Source organism: Colossoma macropomum, unplaced genomic scaffold (genome assembly GCF_904425465.1).
Source record: "Colossoma macropomum unplaced genomic scaffold, Colossoma_macropomum, whole genome shotgun sequence".
NCBI lineage: Eukaryota > Metazoa > Chordata > Actinopteri > Characiformes > Serrasalmidae > Colossoma > Colossoma macropomum.
The window spans coordinates 18,765,491-18,785,609 of record NW_023494803.1 but is presented as its reverse complement, the minus strand read 5'-3'; the positions used below and the strand labels follow the sequence as shown (position 1 = coordinate 18,785,609).

Sequence of the window (20,119 nt, the reverse complement as noted above, 5' to 3'; positions counted from 1 at the left end):
GAAACGACATTACTCTGCCGTGACACGTAGCCATAACTGAGGCTCCCTGAGGGGATCAGGAGCACAGTGCCGTTTCAGACAAGGTTCCATAAGCACGTGAAGACAATTCTAGTACAGAACACAGCTGAAGTACAACACTACTGTAAAACGCCTCAAAAAGGTACAATTGATCAGGGCATTTATTTGATAGTAATGACTTTTATTGTGTGTACAATGTCAGTTATTCATATTGCCATTACTCTGTGATCACAGATCATTATTTAGAAACTTTATTAATCTTAAAGGAAATTGCCAGTTACAACTGCAACAGGACTGCAAAACTGTACCCACAGTATTGTGCAAAACGACCCTTTTGTTTGTTTGTTTTCCATTCAAAACAGCCAATAAATACAAATTTTTCAGTGTCAGGAAAAAAGGCAGGCAATATATATTTAACAGAAAATTACACAAAAGCCCAACACTAAGTATATCTGATGATCTATCAGTATTTTAATTTGTCAGCTCTTCACTTCTGTCCTCTCTACTGCCAAACAGCGATTAAAGCTGTGTCCTCCCAACAAAAACTGTTCCCAAAGGTGACCTGATACAACAGCAAAAAACTGGCACAGTCAGATAAACAATTTTGAAAGCTTTCGTCTTTCACAAATAGGAGAAAATCAGAAAATCAAGCTCAACTTTTGCTTTGGATCTTGAAGAAGTCACGAGTGTTTCTGTTCATCCTTCCACTGTGAGAATACAGCTCAACACTATGGGTTTGAAAGGATGTGTAGCTGTCAAGAAGCTGTTACTGAGAAAACGAAAATAGACAGAAAAGAAGAACATTGCACTAGAACACTGAAACTGGATGTCTGAGATGTGGAGTAAGGTTAGTCTGAACATGTAGTTGGGATTACTTGGATTGTGAGAAGCAGAGAATGCAACCAGCCTCTAAGACTGAACTTTGGAGGTGTGGAAAAATAAATTTGGAAAAATACATTTCTTTGAAAAACTAAAAGCAAGTCTTCAGAAAAGAATAGAGGCAAAGAATGGACACAGTAAATACAGAAAAAATAATATTTCTAGTTGCTGAGGCTTTTATGTCATTTTCAGTCTAAATATATGCTGTCTGCTTATTTTGATGCTGAAACATGAATAAATTGTACTCAATGACCATTTTGACAGGAAATTAAATAAATGAAAGGGGTCTCTGACCTATGCACAGTACCGTATAGTAGGAACAGCTATACATTTAACAATTTACAAGATATGAGGTACAAAGTGTGTTTGAACAAGTGTTCTTGCAACTTGAGGTAGTCATTAATGAGATTAAGTGTGCACAAATATTATACACATTACATATTATGTACTGATTTTAGTTTAGTAAAATTAAACGTATGTTGAATATATAATTAAATATTTATCTGTCATACAAACAGTGGCTGTTGTTGTTGTTGTTGTTGTTGTTATTCGTATTATTAGTATTATGCCCTTGTCAATTGGTCATTGTTGTGCATTCCAAAGTGTTCAGTAATCTGGAAATGCTGCAAACTTATGTTAAAAAAGTGCCTACCAATTTTTAACCACACAGAAAGTGCTAAAATAGGATAGGACAGCTTACTGATGATGGTAATAACGAGTGGAGACATGACTCATGTAATGGATGTCTCACAGGATCTGCTCACCTGGGAGGCACACACTTGTCCTCTGGAACGTAATAATCTGTCTGATGATATTAGCAATATAAATAATTCTAAAACTACCATTGACTTTAGCTGCAAACAGGGATTTGGACATAGAAAAAAAGCTTCAGTCTCTGAATTGAATTTTCTATTAGGAGGACTTTGTTGTTGCCAACAGGAGACAGAGCTTTGAGTGCTTGGAGTGGAAGAATGTTTGTGAATAGTGAAATTCCAACCTCTAATATTTACTCTACATGATTTGGAAAATCCTGCAGCTCTTCAGTAAAACAGTGTTAAGATACTGTATGTTATAAATAAAATGAAACTTAGCAGAATGCTCAAGTGAAGCTGAATGATGAAGGATCACCTAGATTTGCAGAAAAAATATAATTTACCTTCATGAAGAAAACATGATAGCTGTGTGCTAATCAAGTATGAATTGAAGTGTGAACTGTGGTCATTTGGTCATTTTTTTGTGCTGATGATGTCTGCTACTGCTCTGTGTGTGCATGTGTAAGGGGGAAACCCTGGAGAACGTGGTTGCATGTGGTGCTAATGCTGACAGCGTCAGAATGTTTAGCCTGCAAGCCTATCATGTTGCATCTTTGAAACTGAACCCAGTCATGGTGCGTCCATATGCAGAGGATTGCATAGTTGAACCCTAGTGCTGGTCAGTATGAAGAGGTTCATGCTCTGAAGAAGCCTTGAGAGAAGAGTCTGGTATACAGCATTATTTGGAGCATGGATTTGGATTAACTATGTGGTTTACAACGGCTAAAGCTGTAGAATGTCATGTGTTGTAATAGTTGGAAATGGGTTAAGAAAGAAGCACATGGACACACATGCTAAATATGAGTGAAGAGCACATTCCAGATGGTAAATATATATAAATCTTGGAGCGTTTATGTATATATATTTGAATGAGAGCTCATGACGTATAAGAGTAATGGGTTTTAGTCTAAATATACACTTGATGAGAGTCCACTTATGTTAGCAATTGTGTCCGATGTTGAAAGTATGTTTGAGAGACTGCAAAAAAGAATAAAATGGTCTTGTAAATCCACAGAGCCCCACAGACATGATGCTGCTGAAGAAGGAGCAGAAGGATGCTGAACTGGACAAGAAGATTGAAGCTTTGCGCAAGAAGAATGAGGCCCTTATGAAACGTTATCAGGTAAAAATATCATGTTATTTCTCTAAACTGTACAGCGTCTCTCAAACTTACGTTTTTCTTCAGTACCAATATCAGCACTCATTTTTCCTTCATTTTATGACTGAAGGTTTGTTTGTAGTTGCCTAAATGACCTAACAGGGAATTAGGAGTTTTCATGAGATGGGTATATGTTTCTTTTCTCTGAATGAAAGTTTTCCGTGTTTTTTTAATTTTTTCCCTTTTAATTAATAATTTTTCAAAGAGTAACAGCCAAACCAACATTGTTGTTAGTTTAGGTGTAATTTAGCATTGATATATATTGAGCTTTGTTATATAACCAGTCACTATTTGTTGCAATCATGTGCCATAAAATTAGCAAAGTTAGATGTTAATCTTTTTCATTTTAATCTTATTAAACCATAAGTAAGACATGCGTGTTGTAAAGGGAGGTGCTTCCAAGTTCCTTGCAAATTCAAAGGTAGGATAACAAGGAGCATTTCACCCAGAAAAGCTTATATGGCTGTGAATTAAAGCCATTGGGACGTAGGACTGGGTAGCATGCTCTAATTTGCATAAAGCTAACAGGCTAATAAATTGTTTCATCCTGTGTTGTGTACCTCAGGAGGTGGAGGAGGATAAGAAGCGGGCAGAGCAGGAGGGCATGGCCCTGCAGAGCCGTAAGGGAAAGGTTGAGGACCTGACCATCACCATCAACAAATCCCCCACTGTGAGTGCCCCAATTTCTCAACCAGTTAAATTATTCATTATTTGAACTACCTGCATTAACTGAGATGGTGTATTATTGTTCTGTCTTGTTTATCTTGTACTCTAAACTTTGCAAGATTAGCCAACCTTGCCAAGAAATACTTAAGTGGCTTAGGATGTATGAAAGCTAGTAGAGATTAGTTATGCAAGTGGAATCATGCTTGCGTTTGTTGTTATGCATATTAGTTTTTATAAAATATGCAAATTAAAATGTACAAGTTGTCCTTTGAAGTATTACTTTCTGTGAACAACCGATCGAATGTGTTTATCAGGTTTAAAAGCAAGTTAACCATGTAATTAACTGCTGTGTTCATAATGTGGGAAATGACAGCTGGAAAACTTTCCTCTTTTTCTTTTCTTTCTGGTGCAGGAGAAGCGTGTAGTGACCAAGAAGGGCTCAGGAAGCACAAGCCCTAAAGGGTTTCAGGAGCAGGGAGAGGGAGTTTCTGCCATTTTCAGCAGCGGCCGGGGAAAAAGGAGGCAGCTTCTTGTCACCACACCAGGAAACACCAAGGCAAGCTTGGGACATGTCTTTGTTTTTCGATATGTGTTTAACTTTGAGCTGCCATCGATATAAGCAGTGCTGTCTAATTAAGTATTTTCCTCTTCTTCTTCTTCTTCTTCTTAGTATTATTATTACCATTACTAATATTAACTGCTTTTGTGATCATGGTTTAATACACTATGTGAGTTGTCAGGCAGACTATATAACAGAGTCATAAAATTCTTTGATTCACTGTTTTTCCTCTGCCAGAGAACATTAAAAAAGCCTGTGGTTTTCATGCTTTCAAATAAGACCCTCTGACAGGCTGTATGCAACAAAGATGGAAGCTAAAATGTGAGAAAATCTGATGTGCAGATAAAGTGTTGTATTTCTAAATAAAAGTCGTAGTATTATTAATATTTGTTTGTAATGAACATACCCAAATAGTGTTGCAAACAAAACGCATGGGCCCCCCATCCACCACCCCCAGCACCAAATAATATTTCACACCTGTGGGAAACACTTGAGTTTGCTCATAATTGTTGGCAGTTGCTGCATGCTCTGTGGAGTTCTCACTGTGGGATCTGTCACTACAGGGGAAGAGGGTGGTCAGTGAGAGAGTGGACAGGAGGAGTCCTACCAGCCCAGCAGGGACAAAGCACCCTACTGAGGACAAAGAGGAGCTGCTGGACACTACTGCAGGTGGAAGGAACTGTCTGAACACCAGGAGAGCCACAGGAACCCAGGTAAGGCGGCTTTTGAAGGGATGCAGAGGTACAACATCATGATGCTTTATATTCAGTGTTGTCCAGGTTTTATTTGGTGAGGTACAAAGAATATTAAGGAGCATTACTCTGATGTTTTCACCAGATACAGTCAGTTGTGTACAGAATATTGCGTCAAAGCAGCTGTACACTGGTGTGACAGATTTAGTGTTAGCACCTAAATAGGCTTCGTGCTCTGTCGGTATTTAGACCAAAATGGTGCTCCCCTGTTGTTCTAGTATGGCCAACTAATATATCTTTAATTAATTACAGATTATGGCATTTTGTCGCTGTTGAGAGACAACTTTGTATCTCAAAAATGGCAACTTTATTGAAAGAAAAACATTGATAATGTAATATTACAAGATTTAATTCCAAGTACTTCAAGACCACTGTGTAGTGAATGAATAATGTAAAGCTTTTGTGGTACTTTGGGGTTACAATGAGGACAACCTTTAAAAAATAGTAACAGTGCAGCATATAAACAATGATTAAATTAAACAACCTTAAGAGCTGTGCTTTGAGAATATTATCAATAGATCCCCACTGTGAGCTATTTTAGTTTCAACTAAAGTGATAAAAGCCCCATATGCAGCCCCAGGCTTGAACCTAAGCAAGGTGCTTTGTGCCTCCCTAGAGTAGTAGAGTTGGGTCTTAGAGGGGTGTGAAGTGGCTTGGTGTGGGTAGGCTGTGTAGATGAGCATAGGGCTGCAAAGTTCATAGAGCTTAACAATTTGGGGAAAATATGTAATTGTAGTTTTTGTGATGGTCTTTGTGATTTAAATGTGATTTATTTCCTATAAATTTAACTCCAGGCCTTTTTTTGTCAGCAAGAAGGCCAGCACATCCTTTTTTTTCCAGAGTACAGTGTGCCACACTACCAGTGCACGAGCTCTGAATCATTAGGTTAAATTTCCTCACTTGGCTGTTTCCATATACTGACTTCTAAAGATGCGTATTCCAAGACACCTCACAAGTCACAAGTTCATCTGTTTCTATGGATACCACCACGGGACACCAGTGTGTTTGAATCTTCTGCAGTCAGTCACAGACATGATTTGATTTCAGTTAACAGTAGACACAGTCACCCTTATTCATCAAAGTTGCGTACAGTTGAATCTGAGTGCATGCAGATTTCACCAGTTTTTACTTAAACTGAGCTCATACACACTTCGCTGATGGTTTTGTTGTTCCGTCTGCATGATCAAATTCACATCTGGTAGGAATGCGTGTTAATTTTACCGTAATAGTTTAACAACCTCAAAAAAAGCTTGGTTTTCAATTAAGTAACAAATCTAGTATCAGTATCATCTGTAATACAAATAATCGGGATAAATATAGAAAATAACAGGAATAATTTTACATTTTATTCTTTTCAGTCATTGTAATTTGAACACTAAAAGGTTTGGTCAGTAGAGGAAGCAGTGCCACTTTGATGAATAAGGACTGCTGTGATTGAAAACTCCTGACTTCAAAGTAAGACCAAAGTATTCGCAAATATTTATGAATAAGAGGGCTGTCACTGATGTCAGCCTTTAAAAGAAATGAGGTTGTAAACAGATAAATTCTGACATATAGCCATTTATTTTCTAATTTTGTTTCCTTTAGCGAAGAGAGAGGCAAGAACAGAGAAATTGTTTCTGACCCACTGCCACGGCAGTGCAAACCCATAAAACACCAGTGTTGTACAGTGAATTTTATGCATAACAGATGAATAACTCTCTTTCAATATTTCATTTTCATTTTCAATATCTACACTCTTTCCATTTCTCTGTATAGCTTTGCACACAGTCACCTTTCTCTTTCTCTCTCACTATACCCACTTTTTTCTTAGGACTACACCACTGACAAAAATGTTTGTTTTATTGATGAGTAGCAACGTGATGTCAGTACTTAATACAGGATATACTGACCGGCTTAGTGAGAGATGAGAACTGATTGGCTCTCAATACTGCAAGTTGATGTGTTCTAGGTTTTAATCACAAGTACTGCAGGGCTCGTTTACTTCTCAGAAGGCTTTCCTTCCTTTAATGGGAAGGCAGTGAGAACTGCCACTACTTCTTTTGGTGCACTGGGCAGAGTGCAGGCTGCACATTAGAACCCACTCCCTGTGGACACTCATTGTGAAGAGCTCCATATGGGCATGTTACAGCCCTCTCCACTTCACCCCTCTGCTCTCTTGTTTTAAATTACTACCTCTCTCTCTTTCACTGTGTCTTGGTGTCTGGATTGTCTTGCTCTTTGATTTTTCGGTGTCTCATGCCCTGCTGTTTTGAATAGACCCCAGACATGAAAGCATGCCCCTCCCCTAACTCTCAGGAAAGCCAGACTGTTGCACAGAGGGACGGCCTGTTACTGATTGACATGGAGGCAGACGCTCAGATAGCCATTCACAGTAGTTCATTGCCTGGGTCTTTTGAATATTCATCAGGGCTAAATGAATATTCAGCAGAGCCTGTTCTTTTGTCTGGGTGCAGGAAAGCAGTGTTTCAGCTGTTCCCAAGAATTACACAACTCTTACTACTAAGCCTAGGCCTTTTTGTTTCTATACTGGCTCCACTGATTGGTCCCACTGGGATTTAGCAATTCGTTAGTCACACAATTTGATGCAGAATCAGCCAGGAACTTTTTGCTGTGTTAACGTATTACAGTCTTCTTATTGAGGAAAAATAAGATCTGCATTCTGGAGAACAAACTAAATTATGGTTTATTTACAATCCAAATCACAGCAAAAACGGTCAGAACAGTTTTCTCCAGATATGAGCATTGGCTTACCTTTAACATTAGCTGATTAGCACAATTAGCTAGGTGACAAGCACTTGCAATTCAGTATATAAGCTGTATAGAAGCAGTGAACCACCATTTGCCTGTAGCAGTGCGACACATTTCTAGGAAAAAAAGAATTTATCAAACTGCTGTAAGATGGAAGCAAAACCAAGTGTTGCATTTATATTTTTGTTTAGTGTGGAGTAGAACTGCAGTATCTTTGTTTACACTATCTTTTACAGTTGTTTTGCTGTGTTAAGCGTATGCTGTGCTTGCTATGCTGACACTTTGTCAACAACAGTGTGGGCAGCCAACAACAGTTATGAATCACTCTTGAGTATGCTAGCATCTCAAAACATGAAACGAGAGAGAACTGTATTGTTCTTAAAACCATGCATGTCCCCTTTGTCTGCTTGTTGACGTTTTACTGTTGAAGTTTGTGTGGCCGCACACAGTAAAAATGGGCACGCTGCAACAAAATGGCATGTCACAAAAAGATGGGTCACGTGATGCTCATGCTTTCTTCAGATCTGTGTAAGTGGTCCAAATATTGGGGACCGAATATTTTTTTAAAAATGGTTTGGCAAAAAAAAAATATAATTTAGACAGTTATTCCCTTAGCTGAAAGCTCCGACACTGATGTTAAAAATGGAAAAAAGTACGGACAAAATTGAGCTTTGAGATTTGCTGCTTCTAATTATGTGATGCACTTTTTATGAATAACATTGCGTCACAATGACAGAAGCCACATAAACAAACCTATGTGATGTTACTAAACAACTTGATGCAGATTGACATAAGTGTGTCATTATTTAGGCTTGTAGTTTGATACAAATTGGTGAGACATGGGCTATTCTACCGAATTAGTTCAAACTTTGGTCCCACAGTTAAAAAGTATTAAAAAAAAAAAAAAGTATTCAGACCTTAGATATTTACAAGTAGATGGTATGATCTATTTAAACTCAAGGCATTAATTGAGATAGTAATAAGCTGAATATATTCAAAACCTTTTCAGCTCTTTCTAGTAGAAGGTGGCTGTCCTGAACCGTAACACCTAAATTTCAACTTTAAATAATTATATGTTTATTTATTTATTTTTTAAAGATCTAAGTCTAGCCTTATTTTAGCCACAACCCTGCATTTTAGAGCAAGAACTGAGACCACATCCCTGTCCCTCATGGCCACATAGGGAGAAGTTAGATCTCACTGTTTTGAATTACAGTCTGAAAATCAGTGTACAACCTCAACAATTGTCACTTCTGAAACACACATTTTCCTGCAATTGTTTTAATAAAAAAACACAACGATTTTATGTGTGTACAGCTGTTCTAAACTGTGTTTGCTAGTTATATACTGGCTAGCGTTTTTGAGTTATGCTCAAACTGAGCTAAAATTGTCACTATCGAAACGGTCTCTACTGAAACATTATAGTAGTGACAAAGTGGAGTATTCAGTCATGTGTTTTAATAAAATAAATATAATTATAAACATAATTAAGGAATAGTGTCACTCAAAGCAAAGGATTTTAGTCTGAAGTCCAAGTCAGTTAAAAGTCCAAAATGACTTTTCAGCTCTGACTTTGCACGAGTATGGTAGAAAAATCCATATAAGCTTTTATTACTTATTAGCTGTAGCTCCAGTGTAAAACTAAAGAAAAACTTCAAACACTAAATATGGCTCGACCAGTAAACAGCCTTTGGAGTGAGGAGATAAATTGTCAGTTTTTTCCCCCTTATCCTGAGTTTCTTTACAGATAACAGTATTTGTGTGGAGTGGAAACTCAGACATTCTTGGTGTTGTTTGTGCTGCGTTGCTTAGCAGTGTGTGTAGGCTGGAATCTAGAAATCTATCCAACTGATAGAGAATTAGCATTAGTGGGAGCAGAGCTGAGTCATAAGGCAGCGAAGCTCACTGAAGCTCAGTGATACGTCAGTGTGCTGTGAGCTAATCACTGCAGGATGACTTGACGATCGTGCCAGAATGCTGCAGTCTGACAGTAAACACCAAGTTTGTAGCACCGTCGCTTCCTCTCATCATAGCCAGAGCACAGAGGCGATTTACAACACACGCTCAGTGAGAGCACAGCGACAGCGCGCAGCGAACGAGGGAAAGAAAAAAAAAGCTGACAGTCTGAATCAGTTCTTCTTCATAGTGCGCTCTCCTCTCTCTCTCTCTCTCGCTCTCTCTCTCTCTCTCTCTCTCTCTCTCTCGCTCTCTCTCTCACTCTTTCTCTCTTGGCTGCATTGTTTCCTAGAATAATAAATGGTAGATTTTTAATGTAATTAACATTTAGCACCTCTTTGTTCTGAAAGGCCAAATTATGCAGCAGTTGAGAGAGCCAGTCGGGTGCCAGAGTTGCAGGAGTGTTTTTGTATGTGTGCGCATCTGTGTATCATTCCTGACACACTCAACCTCCATTTGCTGAGTGTTTGTTTGTATGTACCAGTTCAAAACTCTGGCCTTATCTACTCATAGTCAGGCTTTTCTCATTTTTGCTATTTTCCACTTTTTTGAATATTACTGAGGACATAAAAACTATTAAATAATACAAGTGGAAGCACGTAGTGAGCAGTAAAAGTGTTACAGATGAGGGCTCATGTATTTTAGATACTTTTGGAATAAGCTCCTTTTGCATTCATGCAGTTTTGCACAATCCTGACGCAGATGTGCCTTGTTGTTTTTTAAAGTCTGTTTTGGAAATAATTTTGTACATCAGGTCAGCTTCTCTGTCTGTTTAAGTCTTAGAGACCGATTTTATTTGCATTTAAGCATAAGCTTTTAGATCAGGGTTAGGGGTTGCCAGGTGCCCCTGCTGACAACAGAGCCTGTAGTTCAGGTGTCCACTTCTCTTGGTGATTTCTTTGCATTCTTTTTTTCTTTTAACAAATCTTCACACCAGCTTCATCAAAAATTACACGTTAACCCGAGTTTAAGTATCAGGAATTGGTATCGACAGAGAAAAAGTCAGATTCCTAGTACATTCATAGTGACTGGTCCCCATTGCTGAGCTGGTCTACTTGGTGTCATAGATCCTGTTCCATTGCCTGAAGTTTGCTAATATTGTTCTGTGAAATAAAGTCTTGATAAAACAAGGTGTTAAATAAGCTGGCATAACACTGAAAGGCTATCACTGCAGTAGCTAAACAGTGCTAGCAAAATTCTAAATAATTTTGCCCACAAAATTCATTGCTGTGGTGGCCTAAGTAGCAAGTGGCAAGTATATCTGTCAACCCGAGCGTTAAGTGAAAATATCTGAGATTATTAAAAGTGTTTAATTAGTTCTGGTCAGCGTGGATCCAAAGTGGGTAGTCAGTGTTCAGTTGTCAGCTATTTTTAAATATATGACGGCCGTTGTACTTCAGGTCTCCCTAGAGGAGAATTTTACTGACACATTGTTTTTTATTTTGTCCAGTTGAGGGCAGTATAGCTCTGTCTTTACACATGCCCCTTTAACCCTCAACTCTTCTGTAAAGCTTGTTTTTAAGTAATGATGATGTGTTCATGTACTCATTAGAGTTAAACGATTTCAGCACATATTACAGTAGAAATATTTAGTATCTTAGATCTACTAATGTGTACTGTGTATGTACGAAACATTAAATGTATTTGCTGCTGTTCCTTTACTTATTTTCCATGTATCTTTTTCTCAAGGTTGGGAGGAAGCAAGAACGAAAGAGTCGAGCAGATGAGGCTCACGGATTCACAGAGTGTGACACCTATCTACAGGTAGTCTCTCTTCTAATGCTCTCTTCTGAGTATGAAATGAAATACAGCTTTGAGTGCGCCGTGCAACTTTGTAGATACAGAAAGAGAGAAACTGGCCCAATAAGCAATGGTAGAGAGCAAAGGACAAGTGGGGTTTAATTTAAAAAAAAAGTCAAATTTATGACAAAAGACATGATTCAGGCTTTCAGCTTTGTTGACTCAGTGAATTGACTGTTAAGCTGAATGTGTCTTTAATGTGTCAAATTATTTTATTATAATTTTTTTTTGCCTTTAATTCCACTAAACAAACACTATTAAAATATTATGCTATAATCAGTAATACTAAAGCCTTATATATTAGCAGTCAGGGCACGTGAAAAAGCTGTGCTGTATTTTAATGCTGGGCACAGCTGCAGTGCCGATGCAGCGTTGTAGCAAATCTGCAGTCAGTACCCAGATATCAGTGTGATTCACTTTTTTTAATTTAACAACACAAATAACAGCCAAGCTCAAAGTCCAGCACTAATATTAGCTTCCTGGATATGTCTCTTAGGATAACAAAAGAAATATTGTTCAGTAGCTTAGTGATACCAGTAATATAACCAAGAATAAACTGCTGCTGCTGCTGCTGAAGTTGGAGTAGGACTGCTGCTAGTTCTCTTGCTAATGTTTATAAAATGATGTTTTATCAGGATGGATTAGGTTATTAGGTGGATACTGTGAATTTACAATACACTAAACATGCCCTAAAACTGAAACTGGCTAAACTGGCCGGTCTGTGATTTTAAATGTTATGAAGGTCCAATTTGAAAATTGGATTTCTGATAAATTTTCAAAATTTGAACTTAAATTTGCCTCACTTGGTTATAAATTTGCCTCACTTGATTATCACCTGCTAAGCCTTACTTAAGATGGTATTCAAACTTGGTATTCTTTTTCTTTGTTCTTCATTAACTGTGTAGTTGTGATTCCAGAATTTTGAAATGGAGATGCTCAGATGGATGTATGTAGTCCTTATGTTGAAGGTTTATTGTAATCAGGCAACTTGAAGGTTGTTTAAAGTTGAGATTATGGATCTGTAGCCTTCTGAAATAATCCTCATATAAAGTCTTTGTTTGACAACATACACACTCACCCATCTCATATTTTTTTCCTGTGTATTTAGGTTTTTGATGTTCACTGAAGTAAATAAACTTCAGCTTGATATGAGCACACCATAAACTGAAATTACCAGTTTGGGAACAGTAGTTGCAGTCTGGTAGTAAACTGTTACAAGGCCATAAAACAAAGAGGCTGCAGAGCCTGGTGCTTTTTTTCTAGGCACTGACATTTACAGGGAATCACTTTCTTGGTCTTGGACTTTTATTTCAAATATACAGTAAGTGACACAGTTGATCAGAAACAGTAGGAACATTTGGCTTTTGTTCTAACACCAGTCACTTGACTTTGCACTCTGAGCTGTCCTCTAAATGGCTGTCATTTTAGCATCAGTACACTGGAATCAAGCCTGTGCTATTGTGTATGGCATGTTTAGCCTGCTAAATAAGCTATACCTTAGTTTAGCCAAATCTCTACAGTCCCAAACACCACAGAACAGGTTTGATTTCAGCTTTCTGTCACTCCAACACCAGTCACTTGATCCTTTCTCTCTCAGACATTAGGTTTTATCATCTAAAGGTGTTTAGCAGAGCTTCAATTAGTCAGAATAAAGCCTGTACTGTGGCGCGTGGCACTGTTTGAGTCTGTAACCTGCTCGCTAAGCTAACGTTAAGTTAGCTTACAGATCCAAACACCACAGAAGAGGTTTAGTTTCGCCTTTGTTTTTTTTTTTAGTGCCCAGTTGCTCAACTCACTCTCTCAGATGTAAATAATTATTATCCACACTTGTTGGCGCTCTAGTTAGCCAGAATCGAACATGTTGTTGAGCAGAGCAATTTCATGCTAGCTAAGCTAATGCTAACCACCACCTCTCTCCTAGTTAGCAGCACTGCTTAACATTGAGCATTTGTTAGATGGTTTGACATTTATTGAATGATGGTTTGAAAAGTCACTTATTTGCTGACTATGTAAGCGAACTAAACGTTTTGAGCATTAGTAATACTGTAGTCGCAGTCATATTTGGTGACTAAAGGTAAGAAACGAGGGGACACCGGCCAACCCTAATCCAAATAATTACCAACTTTCAGTTGAAATAGCACAGATGCGAGTGGGGTTTTGCTTGCTTTAGGATGTATTGGTAGGACTACTCACTGAAGAAAAGTTGTGGTAAAAAGGGTTAAAGGTGACCTACATGGGCAGTATTTTGTATTGTTTTCCCAGTAGTTGCACAAATAGATGAACATACCAGAGTTTATTTGAACAGAAAGAAATGACTGATTTGATTCATTACAGTAGACTAGAAATAATGAGAACGATTGAAAATGAAAAATATGTGAGCGAGTGCTTCCAGACATGAATAACGTATTGAAGCAGATATGTTGTGGGATCAAATGTGATTGAAGATATTTGCTTTGCTTTATGACAGATGTTATGAACTTGGCTTGCGCTTTTTGAGAAATTATTCTAGTCAAATAAAATTACTGCTGCATTTCCCCTGGGCCTGCGCCCACACCATGATATAGGTTTATCAAAATGTGAACAGATACATGGACGATCTGCCAGTTTCAATCAGGAGAAATTGAGAAACAGGTGTGATTTTAGAGACGAAACGCAGTCTTACAGCTAGACTTCCGTGTCCCTGTTGAAAACACATTGAAATACTTGTAAAGAAAGAATTCAGCTCTTGTAAAGACTGCACTTTGAAAGCTCTTGGCTGATCTTGTCTAAATTATTCCAAGTGGATCAAGTTAACGAGATTATATTGAAATTCATATTAAATTTACCTACAGTCTGTTTTTTTTAAACGAACAAATAAGCGTCACAGGAGGGCAGTATCCATCAATCTGAAGGTGGTGATAGATTTTGCAATATTAGCATCTTTTATGATTAATCATAATAATATTCAATAAAGTATGTGCTCATTTTTTGTGGTACAGTGTAAGAAAAAAGGAAACAATATATTGATATATGGTATATTGTTTTTTTTGTATGTTTTGGGCAATGGTTTGGGCAAATTACATGTTGATTCTCTAGGTGACAGTAACACCACAGAGAACACACTTCTGCACATTTTAATACACAACTACTGTTTATTTGGTTAATTTGACATTTTATATGTTAGACTTTTTCCCGATATATATATATATATATATATATATATATATATATATATATAATATAACTCAGCAAAAAAAATTAAATTGTGCACTAAAATTAGCAGAAAAATACCATACTTAAGTTTGTTCTCTGTAGAGGATGTGTTAACATGTACTTTGTGGTCAAATGTTTGCATACAACTGTATAGTAAATCACATTTGTTCATTTAGTGTATATTTACAAGCACAAAAATCAATCAAATCAAACAAATCAAATATATTAAACCATTTTCTACATAACTGTAATCAAATTAATAAGTCATGATATCAGAGATTTAATCAGAGTATGCAGTTACGTAAATGAATTATGGAGTTGAGAACAGTGACTCCTGCTCTGCCTTGTGTCTGACATCCCGTGGCTCTGGTCCTGAGGGAAGAGTACATGTCTGTCTCGAATGTTTTGTTCTTCACTGCACCCAAAGGAGGGCTTCCTGTTTACATGCAACTCCTTTCACGTCACAGCAAAACAGGACCGGCTCACTTACTTGCTTTGGTCTGATGTGCATCCAACACTTGTTCATCACCACCAACTTGTACATTTAGGACTGGATAGATGTGACTCAGGAAGTCCCAGCATGCATAGATAACATAATATACATATATACAAACATGATATGTATGAATTGAAGTGCAGTGCTGTTCTGAATTACTGATACACCTAATATGAACAGAAGGCTATAAAATTATATTAAAATTGACTTACTGAATTGTTCAGCAAATCTCTTCTGTACTCGACACCATGTGAAAATGATGTTGTCTTGTAATTAGAGTTGGCACGATACCACCTTTTATTTTTATATCAAAACCTTGACTATCGGCTGATGCATGTAGGATATTTCCTTTTTATAAAACTGCTAAGCTTAAAAATAGGCTTTGGTGCTCAAACTACTCAAACACACATTTTATTTCTCCCTAGCAACATAAGCTTCCTGGCCTTTCTAATTCATCTTTTCTAGTGGGCATTATGTATTATGGAGGTATATTTGCACTGCTGCAATGCCATTGTTGCTTCATTGTCAAGAGAACAAACAGAGCCTGTTTGTACAAATAGAGCTCCTTTATTATTATTACTAAGGTTTATTGAGTTGAGCACATCATGCAGTCTCATTGAGTGACTGAGGAATTTATTTGAGGCCACATTCACTGCCTTCTTATTCTTTTTGTTCAACATATATGTGCTAAATGGCCATCACTGCTAAGTGGATCTATAACGTGTACTTGTCTTGTTTGATCACAAGAGAGTTACCCTGATCTCTATGAAAATGTTATTTTGTACCATTTTGCTACTATACAGGAACCTTATTGTCTCAGTTAGAATTCAGTATTCGTGTCTATGTTCACATCGCCCATCAAAATTATGGGGACACCCATTTTAATAATTTTTTCCCCCACAATGTTTACACTACTGTTCAAATGTATGAGATCAGCAAATGATGGTTTAAGTAATGCAAAACTAATTTGGTTGCAGGTGAATGCATAAAATGATTATAATATGTGAGTCCTGTGCAATTTCACAGTTTTCAGATGATGAGTAGGACACTAGGAAGCTGTAAATAAAACTGAAAAAAATGTAGATGTCAATGATGAGCAGAGTTGTAGATTATTCTGAAATGACTGAAAAAGCCATGTAGCATCAGGAATCAAGTTATTATACATTTAATTCCAGAATTCATCATATTTCAAAGGTGGAGATTTAAAAATAATGTAAATAGATAATTATGGGATATTATTTACCATTTAATAACTCTAATGAGAGAGTTCTCGAAATGTTGAATAAAAAATAAAAATCTTTTGGTGAAAATGTAATAAAATTTTAAATCTACTTTTGTAGAAGTAATTATTGTATAGTATGTCTTGTATACTTTTGAGTGGTATTGTATGTTTAAATGTTAAATACAGTTGTAAGCAAAAGTTTAACCACCCTCAGGCAAATTACGTTTTGTTGATTTTCAAAGTGAAAATAACATCCTCTACATGGAACAAACATAAATATGCCATTTTTGTGCAAATCTTAGTGCACAATTTATGTTTATTTGCCTGGTTTAATATATTGGAAAAAAATAAAACATTGACTTTTTCCTTATGTTAAATTAAGCAAATAAACAGTAATTGTACATTAAATGTGCAGAAGTGTGTTCTGTGTGGAGGACGTGTTAATTGAAAAGTGAAATTTGACCAGAGGAACCCAAACATTCGCTTCCACCTGTAAGAAGTCATTGGTGGTAACATTAAAGACCAGGTTTATTTTCAGGAAAACAGTATTACAATAAATGAACAAAGCATAAAGGTTTTATTTGTTCTTCACTCCATTTCAGCAAACAGAGCTGTCCGATGCACTGCGCCACATTGACCTGGACGCCCCCACGTCCAGCGAAGAGCAGCTGGAGTACCTGCGCTGGAAGAGGGAGCGGGAGGAGATTGACAGAGAGCGCGTTGCCCGCCATAAAAACTCTCAGGGCCAGTGGAGGAGAGCCTGGGACATGGACAAACCGGAGCTTATGTAAGCTGTCGCAGCCGTCCTTCGCATGACGCATGCTCTCTATCTGCCTCACATTTAATTGTGATTAACTCACTTGCTTTGCATTGATTTGGCCCTTGTTTTGATTTGTACTTGTTGTGATATATTTTTTGCTGTGTATGTTGAGCTGTTTGTCTCTCCTTATTGTCTCTCCTTATTGTCTCACTCCCTCTTTAACTGAATGATAAATCACACTTTATTGTGGAAGCAGACTCGAGTCATTCTTGTGTGCTTGTGCCTTCTTCTTTTTTGGCTTTGCTCATGCAGAAGATTACCAAAAGATGTGGCTGATAAAGGAGTAGTGCTTTCGGTGTTTGAATTTATCTTTTGTAGGTACAGATACAGTTGTGTGCAAACATTTGGGCGCCCCTGGTTGAATTACATTTTGTTGATTTTTCTGAGTGAAAATAGGTTAACACATCCTCTACAGCCAACACACTTTAATACAGTTACTGTTTACTAACTGAATTTGACACACTGGGAAAAAATAAAACATAAAATGTCAGTTGTGCAAAAGCCATGGTACGTTTTATATTTTATGTTTTATTTTTTCCAGTGTGTTAAAATCAGCAAATAAATAGAAATTGTGCACTAAAATTAGCAGGAAATGCCATATTTATGCTCTATAGAGGATGTGTATTTATTTTCATTTAGAAAATCAACAGAACATACAGCTGTATTGCCTGTAGCTCTAATGGTAATTTGGGCAACAAGAGTTGAAAACAGATATTGCTATTTATTTGAAGGCAAAGTAGTCCATACTTGAAAGCCTGAACATTGAGCCTTTTTAAAATAATTATTACAGCAACATACAGAAGTAAATGAATGAATAGATTGAACGAAACGATTTTTAGTCCTGATATTCTTCCATAGCTGATCTACTAGCACTATCAAATACTGTACTGCTCACTGGCTTTCACCTCTTCAGTTTCTTGTGGTATCAGCTGCTGGTATTTTGCTGAATGTGCTGCAGTTGTTGGCTGATTGTGCTGTTGTCCATGCTCACAGGAACGTTGCATCATGTAGTCTGTCAGCAAAACATTCTGCATTTGCTAATGTGTTTATTTATTTGATCAATCAATCTGATAACATTTCTAATTTAATTCTGCTTTTCTAACAGTGACTACATAGTTTATCCTGAATCACATAGTGGATTTGATAAATTTAAGAGTAGCCAGGCTATGCATTTTTGTTGCATTGTGCAAATTTCTGACAGGTCTTGTCTGAGATACCACTGTACAAGTTCAAAAATGTTCTTTTTAAAGGTTGTGCTGTTAACTTTTTCATGTGAGTCATGTAGAAATCCCTTGCTGATTGCTCCTATTAGAATAGTGAAAGGAGGTTTTGTCCCTGCCCAAGTGAACAAAAGGATGACGGCAAGGTTTTATTGAATGCCCTTGTTAATGGAAGAACAACAGTGTAAAGTATAATGATCTTCCAAGGAAAGACACTCCAACAGAGATTTCTGTACAGTCACAGGTAACCCATGGAACACTAATCTGCATAGAACAACTGAAATATTGTAATGGTAGTAAGAACAAGGACATATTTATAATGCCGTAGCAGTTGAGAATCCATCAAAAACTGATCCTTTTCAGGTTCTAGAAGTGGTTCTTATTGGTTTACCACTAAGCTTGTAAAAATAAGAAAGGAAGTAATTCTTCCGGTTCCTCCACAGTTTAACATTGTCAGATGGTCTGCAGGAAAAAAATGATGATGCAGTATAAATTGGAAGCAATTAGAAGGCCTGACTGCAAAACAATAAACAAGCTACTGATACTGTTAAAACAGGAGAAACTTGAGGGAAATGTAAAGGTTGATGAACCATAGTTTTTTTTAGTCTATATTCCCATTTAACAACCAGCCTTGCCACATTCCCTCATACTGCTTGTAGCAGCCCATAGTTTGAAGTTGTTTTGTTGTTTTTGAAAAATGGATGATTCGATTAGGAGAGTTTATTTGACAAGACTGGTAGCTTGTGCTGTTGATTGTTCTATCACAAGACTTCAGTCTAGCGATAAAACAAATTACTTTGACGTAAGAAACTGAACCAAAAAGGTCAAGGGTTGGAGATAAATGAAATTTGGAATGAAAGGTCAAATTTTCTTTTTTTTCCCAAAATGTTGATTAATTTATGGTTCTAGACACACCCATGTAAAGGGGGTAGAAGATTTTATCAATCTGTAATGTTTCAAACCTTGTGCATGGACACAGCAGAAGTATTTTGCATCGCCTTTCATGTGGACAGTAGGTCTGTCACAGTTGTGAAATCTTAGCAGATGCTGAATTTTCATATTGCTGATTAACAGTTTGTTTTTGTTTATTATATGCAAGTACAATCCTAAAGTGGCCAAATTAAATGATAAGCTCTCTTGCTTCTTAGCTGTTGATACTTAGTAGCTCCCAACTGGCGACAGATACACTTTAGCTCAAACAAGCATTACTCACCACTGCTCTCTAAAGGTGATATTAACAAACATAAAATAAAGAAGCATTACTCACCACTGCTCTCTAAAGGTGTGAACAAACATTAAATAAATGAACATTACTCACTGTCACTCTTTAAAGGTGTTAACAGACATCAAATGAACAAACATCACTCACCACTCCCCTCTAATGGTTGATTAGAAAACATCAAATAAACAAGCATTACTCAGCGCTGCCCTCTAAAGATGTTATTAACAAACATCATATAAATAAACAATACTCAGCGCTGCCCTCTAAAGATGTTATTAACAAACATCATATAAATAAACATTACTCAGCGCTGCCCTCTAAAGATGTTATTAACAAACATCATATAAATAAACATTACTCAGCGCTGCCCTCTAAAGGTGTTATTAACAAACATCATATAAATAAACATTACTCAGCGCTGCCCTCTAAAGGTGTTATTAACAAACATCAAATAAATAAACATTACTCAGCGCTGCCCTCTAAAGGTGTTATTAACAAACATCATATAAATAAACATTACTCAGCGCTGCCCTCTAAAGGTGTTATTAACAAACATCATATAAATAAACATTACTCAGCGCTGCCCTCTAAAGGT

General features: G+C 37.0%; 1 protein-coding gene across 5 annotated transcripts in view; it reads left to right on the top strand.

The window, feature by feature from the left end:
• LOC118823677 (coiled-coil domain-containing protein 9B) overlaps window positions 1-20,119 on the top strand; it is a 35,989-nt gene that overhangs the window by 3,534 nt on the left and 12,336 nt on the right. For 4 of the 5 annotated variants that reach the window (XM_036593422.1, XM_036593421.1, XM_036593418.1 and 1 more), the window contains 6 exons: window positions 2,725-2,832; window positions 3,434-3,538; window positions 3,947-4,090; window positions 4,657-4,806; window positions 11,242-11,316; window positions 16,865-17,049. In XM_036593422.1, the coding sequence (XP_036449315.1) occupies window positions 2,737-2,832; window positions 3,434-3,538; window positions 3,947-4,090; window positions 4,657-4,806; window positions 11,242-11,316; window positions 16,865-17,049 (755 nt within the window). In that variant the 5' untranslated portion in view covers window positions 2,725-2,736. Of the gene's footprint in view, window positions 1-2,328; window positions 2,535-2,724; window positions 2,833-3,433; window positions 3,539-3,946; window positions 4,091-4,656; window positions 4,807-11,241; window positions 11,317-16,864; window positions 17,050-20,119 lie in introns of those variants that run through there. The other variant, XM_036593420.1, reaches the window with a different exon arrangement.